Below are 14,566 nucleotides of genomic sequence, written 5' to 3'. Positions count from 1 at the left end.
TTTTTTTGTTTTTTTAATAATATATTCCACCAACTAGGACGAAAAATCGTATGTATTCCTGCTTCCAGCGTTTCAATTATTGGGAAATCAAAAAAAGAAGGTAACGGCACGCGGTGTTCCCAAGCGGTCACCCATCCAAGTACTAACCGCGCCCGACAGTGGTTAACTTCGGTGATCAGACGAGAACCGGTACATTCACTGTGGTATGGCCGTTGCCTGCGTATAACACATCATGCCAGCTTACGTTTGACCTTAATAATGCCACTTCAGATTTACAGGATGATGTATGTTTAATTGTTTGTCGTGAAAATACACTGCATTACATACGTCGTGTTGCAATATAATAATATATGTATTATGATGATGGCGGAGTCATGATAAAGATATTCGTTTATTCCACCAACTAGGACGAAAAATCTTATGTTTTCCTGCTTCCAGTGCCTCAAGTAAACGAGCGTTTAGTTTCGCAAACGGAAGATAGAGAGAGAAGTAATCTGAAGGGAGAAAATGTAGTTGTCACTCTGCAGGAATATTTTAGAATTCACATTTTAGCATTCAAATTGACAGTGAAATCTTTTACAATACACATGCATTATGTACACACCGAGACAGTTGTGCTACCGTGGCATGAGTTGAAGTACACAGTAAGGAACAAGAAGTACAACTTTTTCTATGTATATCCATTATTTAGGAAACCGAGGCAGCTAAACTCAAAAATATATAACCTAGCAGAGAGTGAAATATTTTATAATACGACGATTTATAATAAGACGCCGAGGCAGTTAAGCTGTCGAAACAAGGGTTCAACTAATCAATAAAGAACAGGTATAGTAGAAACCACGAGAGCTGGCATAGACTTGACGTTTAAAAATGGTATGAATCAAGATATGGACGTACGACTTAGATTATTTCACCACATACATTTAAATGTAGGTTATGTTAGTAACGGAGGTTATATGTCAAACATTGTCAAAGATATAATTTAATGATTTTCCTTTCAAAGAAAACATTTTCGGCTTGTGAAAACACTAACAGATTCATGACAACGCTCACAAGGCGTTTCGATTTGAGGTTATAATTATAGAGTTACATCCCTTAGAAGAACAGACGTACTTTTTCGACGTGGTCACTTGAATTGTACAGCAGACATATTAAACTAATGCTATCTCTTTCTAACACACCGTACTCTCTAGCGGTTTGTGCACTACGTATGGCATTTGTATGAGCGGAAAACGATGATTTACAGCTCTCGTGGCGTCTACTATAGTACAACTTTTTTTGAATATATCCATTGTCGAGAAGCCGAAGCTGTACAATCGTACAGCTTCGGCTTAACTAATATGTTTAATAAATTTTTGGAAAAATAAAAAAGGCAACGGCACGCGGTGTTCCTAAGCGGTCACCCATCCAAGTACTAACCGCGCCCGACAGTGATTAACTTCGGTGATCAGACGAGAACCGGTACATTCACTGTGGTATGGCTGTTGCCTGCGTATAACACATCATGCCAGCTTACATTTGACCTTAATAATGCCACTTCAGATTTACAGGATGATGTACACCACTTCCGGTGTAACCACATGTACCCGGAATCTGAAAATATTTCAGTTAAAAAGCTCGCATCAAACATCATAATTTTCAAACCCCTACTTCATTTAGTTCTCTATATAGTTATAATGGATGGTCGTCGTGGATGACCTGTATAATATATTACGATGGTGGCGAAGTCATGATAAAGTTTTCCGTTATTCCACCAACCAGGACGGAAATCTTATGTATTCCTGCTTCCAGCGCCTCAAGCGAATGAGCGTTCAGTTCCGCAAACAGAGTGTTAGAAGATAGGAGAAGTAATCTGAAGGTTTCTTGAACTTTAGTTTTTCAAGTTGACAGTGAAATCTTTTACAATATAAATGGATTATTTGGATGCCAAGCTAACTGTACTGCCGAGACATGAGTTGAAGTACACAGTAAGAAACAGGAAGTAAATTCTTTTCTCAATATGTATCCATTATTTAAAAGCCGAAGCAGCTAAGCTGCAGAGACAGTTTTGTAAAAGTATGTTGTTTAGAGGTTGAAGTTGTTCTGCAGCCGAAATTGTGGAGCACACACGAGTATAGACAGAGGCACTAAAACTTTGAAATCGACTCTGTGATTGAGTTGCTGAGGCAGTGGTTCAAGTACTTAGAAAAAGAACAGACAGCAAAACCTTTTTAAATATACATACATAACGGTTTGTGTACTCAACAATAGAAGCACGTAGTAACACACATGTATTATTAAGTCGGCGGATAATGGCATAATATTTGGGAAAATAATCTTATTTATTAAATTATTGAAAAAACAAAAAAAAAAGGCAACGGCACGTTTTGCGGGGGGGGGAGTTAATTGATCGGTTACGGTTGAATCTCCTAATTGAGGGCGGACGAGTGTCGGGAGAGCGCTTGGGAGGGTAAAAAATCCTAGCGTGTTAGACGAGAACCGGTACATTCACTGTAGTATGGCCGTTGCCTGCATATAATACATCATGCCAGCTTACGTTTGACATTAATAGTGCCAGTTTAGATTTACAGGATGAAGTATGTTTGTGAAAATACACTGCATTACATACGCCGTGTTTCAATATAATAATATATTATGATGATGACGGAGTCATGACAAAGATATCCGTTTATTCCACTAACTAGGATGCAAACTCAAGTAAATGAGCGTTTAGTTTCGCAAACGGACGATAGAGAGAGAAGTAATCTGAAGGGAGAGAATATAGATGCCATTCCGCAGGAATATTTTAGAATTCACATTTTAGCATTCAAATTGACAGTGAAATCTTTTACAAGATACATGCGTTATGTAGACGCCGAGACAGTTGTGCTACCGAGGCATGAGTTGAAGTACACAGTAAGGAACAAAATGTACAACTTTTTTCCATGTATACCCATTATTTAGTAATGCACGGCAGCTATACTCTAAAATAAATAACCATAACAGACAGTGAAATATTTTATAATACACAAGAATTATTTAGACGCGGAGGCAGCTAAGCTGTCCAAACAAGGGTTCACCTACACAATAAAGAACAGGTATGTACCACCAAGGACAGTAGAATCTAAGGGTGCGTTTACGTTGGAGCTGCGATAAAGGATGCTAGCAAAATAACGAAATTGTTGTCATAGTTTTATATGCAAGTGTTTATATTGGAGCGACGCATTGTCACACGCTTGACAGCAGACTAACGATAAGAGCGACGCTAATTGTATTCCCTATTTTCTTTGCTATTATCAGGTGTGGTCGGCATGGATATCGACTGTTTAATTAGTGAAATTTTTGTTAGATCCCCCTTGTGGAACCAAAAAGATAAAAATCACCACAACAGATCGACGCTCCACTATAAACAGCATATCATAGAAACGAATTTTGCGCAGCTCTTATCGCTGCTCTCATTACTGCTTTTATCGTTTATCGCAGCTCTTGTTCCAATATAAACACCTGCATATAAAACTATGACAACAATTTCGTTATTTTACTAGTATCGTTTATCGCAACTCCAACGTAAACGCACCCTAACAAGACTATATCCATTGTATTTTTGTATTAGTCCACTACGGGTTGGTTGCCCGCACTCTACTTCACACTATTTGCCACGGCTGGTAACTGTCTGTGTTTTTAGAGGTTATATGATAGACATTAATACGACTAAAAACATAAAACTTCAAAAATAATATGAATACGTCTAGGATGTAACCTCTAAAAATACACAGAAAACGCATAGACCCATAGACCATAACAATAGCTGGGCGTGGAAAATGGTGTGATGTAGTTTGCGGGCCTAGATAGGAGGGAATTTATTTAATGAATTTTTGGAAAATAAAAAAAAGGCAACGGCACGCGGTGTTCCCAAGCAGTCACCCATCCAAGTACTAAACGCGCCCGACAGTGGTTAACTTCGGTGATCAGACGAGAACCAAATTCAAATATACATTTATTCATTAAAATAGTTGATACAGATAATATTACAATACTTCTTAAAATTAACTTAAAATTAACCTAAGATATCATAATACATCTTAAAACTACGGAATCGACGGCGGTTTTTTCGAAGCGGCGGCGCTTGTTAAACCGGGATAGTGAATACGGGTGTTGCAACGATCTATATACAAAAGATAAATATATGTACAAATTACAAGGGGTTGCAAGGGAGCCGCGTGACAATATAGCTGAGACGATTGGGGGGGAAGTTAGTTAATCGGTTGCGGTTGAATCTCCTAATTGAGGGCGGACGAGTGTCGGGAGAGCGCTTGGGAGGGTAAAAAATCCTAGCGTGTTATAACAGCGGTGAGGCTGTTTGTGTTGGTGATGTGTTGATTAGTGTGGGTGTGTGTGTGTGCGTTACTATGGGGTGTGATTGTGATTTTAAGAGACGAGAACCGGTACATTCACTGTAGTATGGCCGTTGCCTGTGTATAAAATTTCATGCTAGCTTACGTTTGACCATAATAGTGTCATTTCAGATTTACACAATTTGTTGTCGGGAAAATACAACGCATTACATACGTCGTGTCGAGTAAAATGTTGCATTGCGTTGCAATATAATAATATATTCCACCAACTAGGACGAAAAATCGTATGTATTCCTGCTTCCAGCGTTTCAAATAAATGAGCGTTCAGTTCCGCAAACACACATGTATTATTTAGACGGCGTATTATTTAGACACATGTATTATTTGACCATAATAGTGTCATTTCAGATTTACACAATGTGTTATCGGGAAAATACAACACATTACATACGTCGTGTCGAGCAATGTGTTGCATTGCGTTGAAATGTAATAATATATTACTACGACGAAAAATCTTATGTATTCCTGCTTCCAGTAACTCAAGTAAACGAGCGATTAGTTTCGCAAACAGAAGTTAGATAAGTAATCTGAAGGGTGAGAATATAGATATCAATCCGCAGGAATATTTTATAATTCACATTTTAGGTTTTACGTTGGTGGAATATATTATTATATTGCAACGCAATGCAACATTTTGACCGAAACAACGTCTGTAATGCGTTGTATTTTCTCGACGAAGACATCAAACGTAAGCTAGCATGAAATTTTATACACAGGCAACGGCCATACTACAGTGAATGTACCGGTTCTCGTCTGATCACCGAAGTTAACCACTGTCGGGCGCGGTTAGTACTTGGATGGGTGACCGCTTGGGAACACCGCGTGCCGTTGCCTTTTCTTTTATTTTTTCAATAACTTAACTGGGATTCCATTTAAAATAATGAAGTAATGGTCCATTTCCGGTATATCCGGAAGTTGCAGAAAACTGAAAATATTTTAGCTGAATCTCCTCGGATAAATCATGTGCGCAAATTTATATTAAAATAGTGCCAGTAGTTTTGCCATATACATATAGACTCAGCTCATCTACACTGACCCTGTACAATGTGAAAGAAATCGTTTGTGCGTCTTTTTTGCTATGACATTATCATTCGCATTCAATCCATTGATTTGTTGAAATCCAACAAGTTATTCGAATTACAAGAAAGAGCTATAGTTTTCTTGCCACAGAGTAAGTTGTCTTACAATGGTCCTAGAAATATTATAATAATTTTTATAACTAAAAAAACTTGCTCGGTGGGCGTCGGCGACATGAAAATGGATCCCTAAGAACATTATTATAAAATTATTTAAGAATAATTTTATTGTTGCATAATCAAGATTTTGGATAGTGTAGTAACATTTATAGAACCGTGAAAGTAGGTAAGTATTTTTTATGACATCGATTCAACATGTCTACATATTAATAATACCCTCCAGTGTAAGCGTCATTACATTCTTGACTGCTTTTCAGGGGTAAGTTTTTAAATTGCCTCGGCGGGAAAATGATTGAGATGGTGTCGAATGAGGCAAAGAATTGATGGAGTTTGGTCTCTTTTCCAATCAAGCAATATAAGCACAAAGTAGAATACCTCTTAATAGTTAACTTATAAACACTTTCATCTTTTTGAAGAAACTTCAACATAAGTTCGAACAACTAGACGTTGGATTAATGACATTCACAATATAACACATCCAATTGCTTTGTATGCAAAAGGAGCCAAGTTCGTGTCTCAGCAAAGTAAACTTTTTTTGAAATTTTCAAAAAACTTGAGAATGTTCCCCACCTAAATAGAACTTTCATTTTTTTGGAAAAAATCAAACGCGACATCTGTTCGGTAGTAGTGGAACTAATCACAATTTTTCGATGGTTTGAAACTTAGCTAAAGAAAAAGCATACGGGGTGGCCCCAACAAAATGAAAATTTTAATTTTTTTAAATTCGTGTTTTCGTTTGGTTTGAATCACCCGGTATAATTTTTCAACAGGTATTGGTTTGAAACTTGACTACATGTAATTAGTTTCGCTATTGGTAAATAGATGTCGCTTTCTAATTAATTTATGTTTGATTTTAATGTTTTTAAAAATAATAAATGTTGGTTGGAGAAGATTTGAATCCTCTTTCTCTTTATTATTAGCTTATTTGGCTTGTTATCTCGGGCCACACTTTTTTCTTAATGTATGATATATTGTGTTATTATTAATAACTTATTAAATTTAAATGTGATTTTGATAAGGAATAAAACACTTTATTTTTTTAGTGTCAAACTACTTTATTTTGAAAGAGGATTAATTAAAACATCTCACTAAAAGTCTATGGTTAAACATCAACAGAACTTGTACAGGTAGGTATTCAAATTGAAACAATTCTAAAAATCTATTACACGGTCATCACATTCAGAGAAATATCACAAATTGGAGAATACCTTACTCCAACTGAATAATTTGGGGATTTCATAACCACTTTTATTTTACCACATTATTGAAACAGTAAAAATTAATAATTATATTGCGCAAGAGGATAAACGAGAAAAAATTAATAATTAATAATAATTATAAAGAAAAAAAACACCATACTTTATATGAAAAACGGGTTTAAATGTATTCCGTTTTAGTTTTTTATAGTCCAGTGTTCTACCCATGTTGTTGTATTTTTTATTATTATTTTAGATTACAACAACTAACCACAATCGTATAATGTATCTATACAGGTTGAAGAAAACAACTTAATATTGTTGTTTTTCTTGGTTAACTATTTTGAAGTGTTACTTGGTAGAACGTAATAATTGTAAGTGTATTTGTGTGTAATAATGGGATTATGTTTTCGATTTATGTGTAATATGTGAGTTTAAAAAAAATCGATCAGTTATGAAATCCGGCTACGATTCGTTACATTTCCATCGCTCCATAATTTATTAATTTTAAACCTACAAAAAAATTTTCTGCTTTACCAAGTGCCAAAATGGCACAGTAAAATTACATTCGTCATTAATAAACAAAATCGTGATAAATAGGCCAAATAGTTTACTTTTTAGATTTTTTTAAAATTAAAAAAAAATGATATTGTTCCAAATAAATACAGAAAAATTTACATCACAGCATTTCCTTTTTTTTTCTTTAAATTCTACAAATATATATGTATATATATCTATATTATATAATAATTACAATTTGATTTTTTTTTCATTCATCATTTCGTTAGCCTTGCTTGTTAATTAATTAATTAATTAATAATAATTAAAAAAATGCCAATATAACAATTATAACATTATAAAAAACAACATTTCTTTTCGGATTTCTCTCAAGCGACTTTTTAATTAACATGTACAGGATGGTTTATGGTGATTACAATGTTTTTTTTTAATCACCATATTAATACACCCTGTATTTATTGATCACAATGCGATACCATGGTTATTAGAAAAATTTATATATGGTGTGTTTCAAAAATAATATGCCAAATTAATCAAATTCGTTTTAAAATAATAATTTGATTCGACCGATTTCGTAAAGCCATCTTCATCATTAGGATTTTGCATTACAAGGTGTATTAATTAATGAAATAAAATTTATTATTATTAAAGATGGTTTTTTTAGAAATGATTTTAATAATTATGATATTAATAATATTTTGGCATAAACTTTTGAAACATCCCACTCTATTACATTCAGTAAACCATTAAAGTGCTTTTAAAATTGCTCAAATTTCCTTTTTTTTCAAACCGAAGTCGTCAAAGCAAAAAAAAAATAAAAAAAATATTGGAAACCGTAGTTTTTCATTATTTATGGCAGTGCGGAACACAATGTATTAAAGATTAATACTGAGATCAATGTTCTCTCACAAAAAAAAATTAAATCAAAACTCAAATCTTAGCACTATTAATTAAAAAAAAAACATCAATCAATTGGCAAAAAATTATTTTTTTTTCATTTTGATATTCGTCATTTATCGGTCGTAATTTTTCACTATCATTTATTGTCTGTCCCCCATTTTTTTTTAAAATTTTTTATTACGACCAGATCACAAAAATTTACTTTTACATATTTATTTAAAAAACGGGTGCTCACAAGCCGAGTAGTACGTTGGTGATGTTTATATTTTCATATAATATAATTAAAAAATTATAATATGTGTCTATATTATATGTATGTATATATTTTTTATAAGCCATACGAAATGGTCATATTTTGTTCAATTATGCGTTTATATTTTTAATATAATATGTACTTTTTTTATATTTTTTTTAGTATAGTATATATACGGTGCAAGGACTCTTCAACTATATGAGAAAAAAAAATAATAAAACAAATATAGAACATAACAAAAAGAAAAAACAAATAGCACAAAATCAAACGAACGTTATTTTAAAATATTCATATACAAATATTTATATACATTTAATCCTTAAATTAAACATGATTCAGTGTGGTGTCTTTAAAAATTAATTATAGGACACCGATCAGTTCCTTTCTGGACAATTTATTCTTATTTATTATTATTAATATTCTTTGTGCGGAACGCACCCTTCCATTACCTTTCTATTAATAATATATAGAAGAAGAATGGGTTTTCAGTCGAGTACGTCCATCTTTTCATTACCGGTTAATTCGGTTACTTGTCAGTACAGCACAAGAATAATTTCATTCACACATGATTTTTTTCATTTTTTGTTTTTTTAGCATTTCGGATTACTAAACAGTTTTTTTTTTTAATTCATTAATAATTTTTTAAATAGACTAGATCTCGAATGGGTTATCCTAGTTTGTCATGTAACAATTTACGGTCCTTAGGGCATACAGCAACTCCGCTTGCATTCTTGCCTCCAAAATCATTAAGTTTACATGTACCTATAAAGAAAAAAAATATTTCTTTAATATCAAGATTTATTTTATATTAGATGTTTTCTTTATATGATAAGATCGCCATATTTTATTTTTAACGGCTAATATAATAAAGCCAAGGTCATTTATGGCCGAGGCGCTGCAATTATACTTTTTTATGCTCATGATATCTCGAAGATAGGAAGTATTAGTAATTCTATCACAAGTGAGATAGGCTATAATCACTTAATTATATCTCATTGCCATTAAGTATTAATTCACCGACTGAGGGTATGAAGCCGAGGTCGCTTGCGGGGCGAGATACCTCTCGCGCCCAGCAAAAATATATCGTTTTTATATTAGTATACAATAATTCTTTATACACAAGATTGCGATATTTTACTTCTGCCGATTGAGACCTATCTTAATTATGTCTTATTGTAATTATACAGGGTGCCCATTATGTATGGAATATAGCAGTGGTGTCCACTAATTTTTGATGAAGATCGACTTTTTATATAAATGTCTTGCCAAGATCGACCAAAGGGTTTTTAAAATCCTTTTTTATATTTGAAAAGTACAAAAAGTAATTTATACATATTCTCAAAAATTTTCTGATTAAGGGTACTAAAATTTTACGTTATCGTAAAGAGAAAAAAAATCTCTATCAAATGAGCCTAACGAAAGGGTACACTGCTATTTAAAAAACTTCAAGTGTTATTCGTTGCTCATTTGTTTTCTGAAATAAAAACAATTGAATGCTGTCTCTTATTATGGCAAATAAAATATTAAACAACTTTTATATAAAATGTTTTTTTATATAAGATACCTACCAAGATATATACTATATTCCATACATAATGGGCACCTGTATATTATGTTAATAACTGAGAAAATAAAGCCGAGGTCGCTTGCGGCTGAGACGCTACCTCGATATAGCTTCCGCACCGAGTGTTTTGTCTTTAATCCTCTATTGTGCCGTGTATATCTGGATGAACGATTTTGTTCGTCATTGTTATACGACGTTTGAGGCAGTTCCACCTCGCCGTATATTGCAATACACATACAGAGTGTTAATTAATTATCGTAATCGACGTCATCATTGCAAGTATGCAACCAATATCACACTGAATATATCTGAATACGCAAATCGCGTATTGCAATACCAGTAATGTAATATTGGTTGCATACTTGCAATGATGACGTTGGGTACGATAATTAATTAACACACCATATTCTAACAATTGTACTAGATGAGTTTGCTCGGTGTCAATATTATTTTGCCGTATGCTGTAAGTGAAGACGTGTAAGCAACGACGATTGTGTGCTGACAAAACTGGTACGTTGCTTGCAAGGTCTATAGAACATAAGGTTGCCCAATGCCAATTCTCCTCCTCTGACGGGCAAGGTGGGTCAGTGACGTAGCTGGCTCTATGAACAACACAACATGATGCGAGGTTTAAATATTTTATATAGACTGTACCACAGTATAGGCACGTATAGGCTATCTTTTACTCTGACTGTATCGAACCAGTGATGTCAATCTGCGGGGTAATAATCGATACTACAGAGGCATAGGGAATTAGGTAACCTTATGTTCTATAGACCTTGCGTTGCTTGATACCATTCTTGTGTTGATATGGTATTAACTGTACTGCCTCGGCCGCAAACGACCTCGGCTTAATACAGTGACATCGTATAGTAAGCCGAGGCGGTACGTTGGTTGACACCAACTTTGTGTTGATATGGTATTAACACTACTGCCTCGGCCGCAAGCGACCTCGGCTTAATACAGTGACATCGTGTATTAAGCCGAGGTCGTTTGCGGGCGAGGCGGTACGTTGATTGATAACAAACTTGTCTTGATATGGTATCAACTGTACTGCCTCGGCCGCAAGCGACCTCGGCTTAATACAGTTATATTGCACATTAAGCCGAGGTCGCTTGCGGCCGAGGTGGTACGTTGGTTAACACCAACCTTGTGTTGATATGGTATTAACTGTACTACCTCGGCTTAATACAGCGACATCGTGTATTAAGCAGAGGTCGTTTGCGGCCGAGACGATACGGTGGTTGACACCAATCTTGTGTTGATATAGTATTAACACTATTGCCTCGGCCGCAAGCGATCTCGGCTTAAAATAGTGACATCGTATATTAAGCCGAGGTCGTTTGCGACCGAGGCGGTACGTTGGTTGATGCCAACCTTGTGTTGATATGGTATTAACTGTACTGCTTCGGCCGCAAACGACCTTGGATTACTACAATGACATCGTATATTAAGCTGAGGTCGTTTGCGGCCGAGGCGATACGTTGGTTGACACCAACCTTGTGTTGATATGGTATTAATTGTACTGCCTCGACCTAATACGTTAGAAAGCAAGTTTTTTTGGTTGAGAATTTGTTCTCTACTTTTTATATTAAATTATTACTTATTACTTTATTACTTAATTTTCTCAATAATTTAGTGATAAAGACCATCTTCAGCTCGCCAGTTTTCTGAATTAAAATTCTTCGTGTTCTCACCACATCTGCAGTAGATGTCAAATGTGCAAATTTCTAGCTCTATGCAAATTTCGCATCCTATTTCAGAACAAATGAAAAGAAGTAAAACAAATTTGCAAGGGAGAAATTCTAAACAGGATTTCACTAGTAAACCCATTTGGGGTTACATTTTGCTTGCAGAAAGTTGTGTAGAAACACCGATACACTTTTTCTATAAGTTGTTCTGCAATATACAAAAGAAAAATGACGTAGAAAATTATATGATGAATGTTTTCAAACATTCTCGAAGGAAGTGAGATAATCACACCCTGAAGATAGAAAAGAAATTTACAACGCAGTCCAATTTGCGTAGATAAATGCATAAATAAATGAGTTTCCTTGGCACACTCCACAAAATGTCGTAACATTTTTAGGTTTGTCCGCAGCTTGTTTATTTCCTTTCATCATTCTTTTACAACAACTAGTACACCTGCTCCTAATTTTTCGATTTCTATTGTTCTCTTCATCTGTCTCTTGTAAATAATGGTGTTGTTATTTCAATTACGCATTTCTTCAGTAATATTTGATTTCAAGTGAAAAATAAATGTTTTAACAACTATAACTTAAGTGTTATACTTAAGAATTCCTTCTTAATATACAGGGTGTTTTTAAATTGATGCGAAACATTTTTTTAGGCAAAATTATGGAGATAACTTTTTGACGATTTTTATAACCGGAAAATGTTGGCTAAAAAATCAACCTCTATAATACTTTACATCAGAACTTTTTAATGCGTCTACGTTGCTATTTAAAAACTTGATTTAAGAGAGATAAATCTAGACGCAACTAATTTGTCTCTTAACATTTTCTCATAAAATTGTTAGTTTGATTATAAAAAATACAATAATATACAGGTTCAAGCGAATTAATCTTTTTAAACATCTATGGTATAATTAATCAGAAAATGTTAGAGTTAATAATTCATTAATCATTAACTCTAACATTTTTTAATATTATACATGATACTTAACATCGTCAAGTTTTTTAGAAATCCGGCATAACATTGAAAATTTTTCGAAATTCTTGAAGTTTTCTTAAAAATATTAGATACTTTCTCAAAGTTCTTTAATAAATTTACGAAATCCTTACAAATTCCCTACAAGTTGTTCTGATATTTTGAAAAAACTCTTAAAAAGTGTTAGAAACTTTTAGATATCCTTCGAAATCTTTAAAATTTTCACTGAAATTCTGATTTTTATTCCGATATTTTTTAGAGGATATTTCGAGGAGTTTTTGAAGAGATTGACCTTCTTGAAGATTCTCGGGAGATTTTGATTGTAAACGTTATTTTTTCGTGATGAAGTAACGTCTTCTTAACTTATTTAAGCTTTTTGCGACGATAAAGTTAGGAATTAAACAATATACAAGAAAATATGATAATGATAATAACAGCTACCGGCTAGTATTCTCAAATATCGCCAAATAAATCTCAAAATCATTTTTGTGATCTCAATATAATCCTTAACATCTCTCAATAATACTCCTCCTCCCTCCTTAACATATTTCTCAACATCTTCCTCAATATCTCTCATTTTCACCTCTAATATCTATTAATTTAATGTAATATTGTCCCAGATATCTTTGAATCTCTCAACACTGTTCAGCGCTCCTTCGTCTATGCTTTCTCCAATATTTATCAACATCGTCTTAAATATCTCCATGCATTATTCTTCAACATCTTTCGTACGTATTTATTCAGAGATAGATCTTGTGTTTGAGACGGACCTTATTAGATTTGTAATTATGACTAGTTCCTATCCATATTTACCACATCAATGATAATAAAAACAGCTTCAAAGCTAATGTGTAACATATTTTCTGATTATACGTTAGCGTCGAATGTGGAAGTAACAACTCAAAAGCTATCTATTTCCGCTTAATACGTATGGTTCATGAGCTTTTCTTTAGTTAGGTTTTAAAGATAGTCGACTCTTCTAATTATATAGGTATACTATTTGTCAATATGTTATGATCATGTGAACAACGAGGCTTTGTGGTAGAAATTTGTTTCAAACGCACTCACAAACATCGTTGCAGTCAAAGCATTAATAAAGCAGCACATTCTGTTTGGAAACATGACTCTGAACTTCAAATATGGAAAGGATTCGAATGGTGAAGCTGATTGACCTTAAATTACATCCTGACACGATTATGATTGTTCAAAAATGAAGTTTGTCAAAATAGATAAAGTGTAAAAAGTCAGTGTGTACTTGTAAAGCAGATTTTCGTTACTGATTTATTGAAAATCTTTGTAACGCCCACCAAAGATCTTTTCAGTATCTAATAACTACCATTGAAAGTGCAGAAGAGGTTCGTCTTATTATTACTGACACTCTCAGGTACATACCTACACTGTAACATTTACATCACAAAATTAAGGAATTCAATATAAGTTAGACAACTTGTTGCAAAGAATGTTCCCTGATTGATTAATCTTAATGTTGCCCATTAAGAACATTTAGTCAACATAATTTTTATAACATAGCTATAAAAGAATTGCGGAAATATGGCCCGAAATGATTCGAAGTATTTTGTAACTAAATCGGAATCAAAATCAAAGATGAAATTGGAATTAAAATCGGAATTAACACTTCGTTGCGAATTCAAAAAGAATTTTGACGAAAATTAACAAAAATATTGTCAAAAATTGTTTTTTCCAAATCGAATGTTGGTTCCAATTTAGTTCACAACTTACACAATTAAGGATACTCAAATCCATTCATTTATTTTATCCATTACAACTAAGGTTTATTGGCAAAAAGCTAAACTAAATTTACAAATCATGTTATTGCTCCAATAAATTAACTTGACGCTAATCTACATATCATC

General features: G+C 33.6%; 1 protein-coding gene and 3 non-coding genes across 7 annotated transcripts in view; 1 reads left to right on the top strand and 3 right to left on the bottom strand.

Annotated features, from left to right (window-relative positions):
* Positions 1-98: 98 nt before the first annotated feature.
* Positions 99-217, bottom strand: LOC111425813 (5S ribosomal RNA). Its single transcript, XR_002707736.2, has one exon. It is a non-coding gene; the product is annotated as a 5S ribosomal RNA (ribosomal RNA).
* Positions 218-1,370: 1,153 nt separating this feature from the next.
* LOC111422441 (5S ribosomal RNA) lies at positions 1,371-1,489 on the bottom strand. The gene has a single exon (XR_002707330.1). It is a non-coding gene; the product is annotated as a 5S ribosomal RNA (ribosomal RNA).
* Positions 1,490-5,109: 3,620 nt separating this feature from the next.
* Positions 5,110-5,228, top strand: LOC139432664 (5S ribosomal RNA). The gene has a single exon (XR_011642415.1). It is a non-coding gene; the product is annotated as a 5S ribosomal RNA (ribosomal RNA).
* Positions 5,229-8,713: 3,485 nt separating this feature from the next.
* The window catches only part of LOC111425780 (Sestrin), a 151,705-nt gene continuing 145,852 nt past the window's right edge, over positions 8,714-14,566 (bottom strand). For all 4 annotated transcript variants that reach the window (XM_023060022.2, XM_023060021.2, XM_071200726.1 and 1 more), the window contains one exon: positions 8,714-9,220. In XM_023060022.2, coding sequence (XP_022915790.1) covers positions 9,131-9,220 — 90 coding nt within the window. In that variant the 3' untranslated portion in view covers positions 8,714-9,130. The remainder of the gene's footprint in view (positions 9,221-14,566) is intronic.

Source organism: Onthophagus taurus, chromosome 1 (genome assembly GCF_036711975.1).
Source record: "Onthophagus taurus isolate NC chromosome 1, IU_Otau_3.0, whole genome shotgun sequence".
Taxonomy (NCBI): domain Eukaryota; kingdom Metazoa; phylum Arthropoda; class Insecta; order Coleoptera; family Scarabaeidae; genus Onthophagus; species Onthophagus taurus.
The sequence above is the reverse complement of the archived record's forward strand: the minus strand, read 5'-3'. Positions and strand labels throughout refer to the sequence as shown.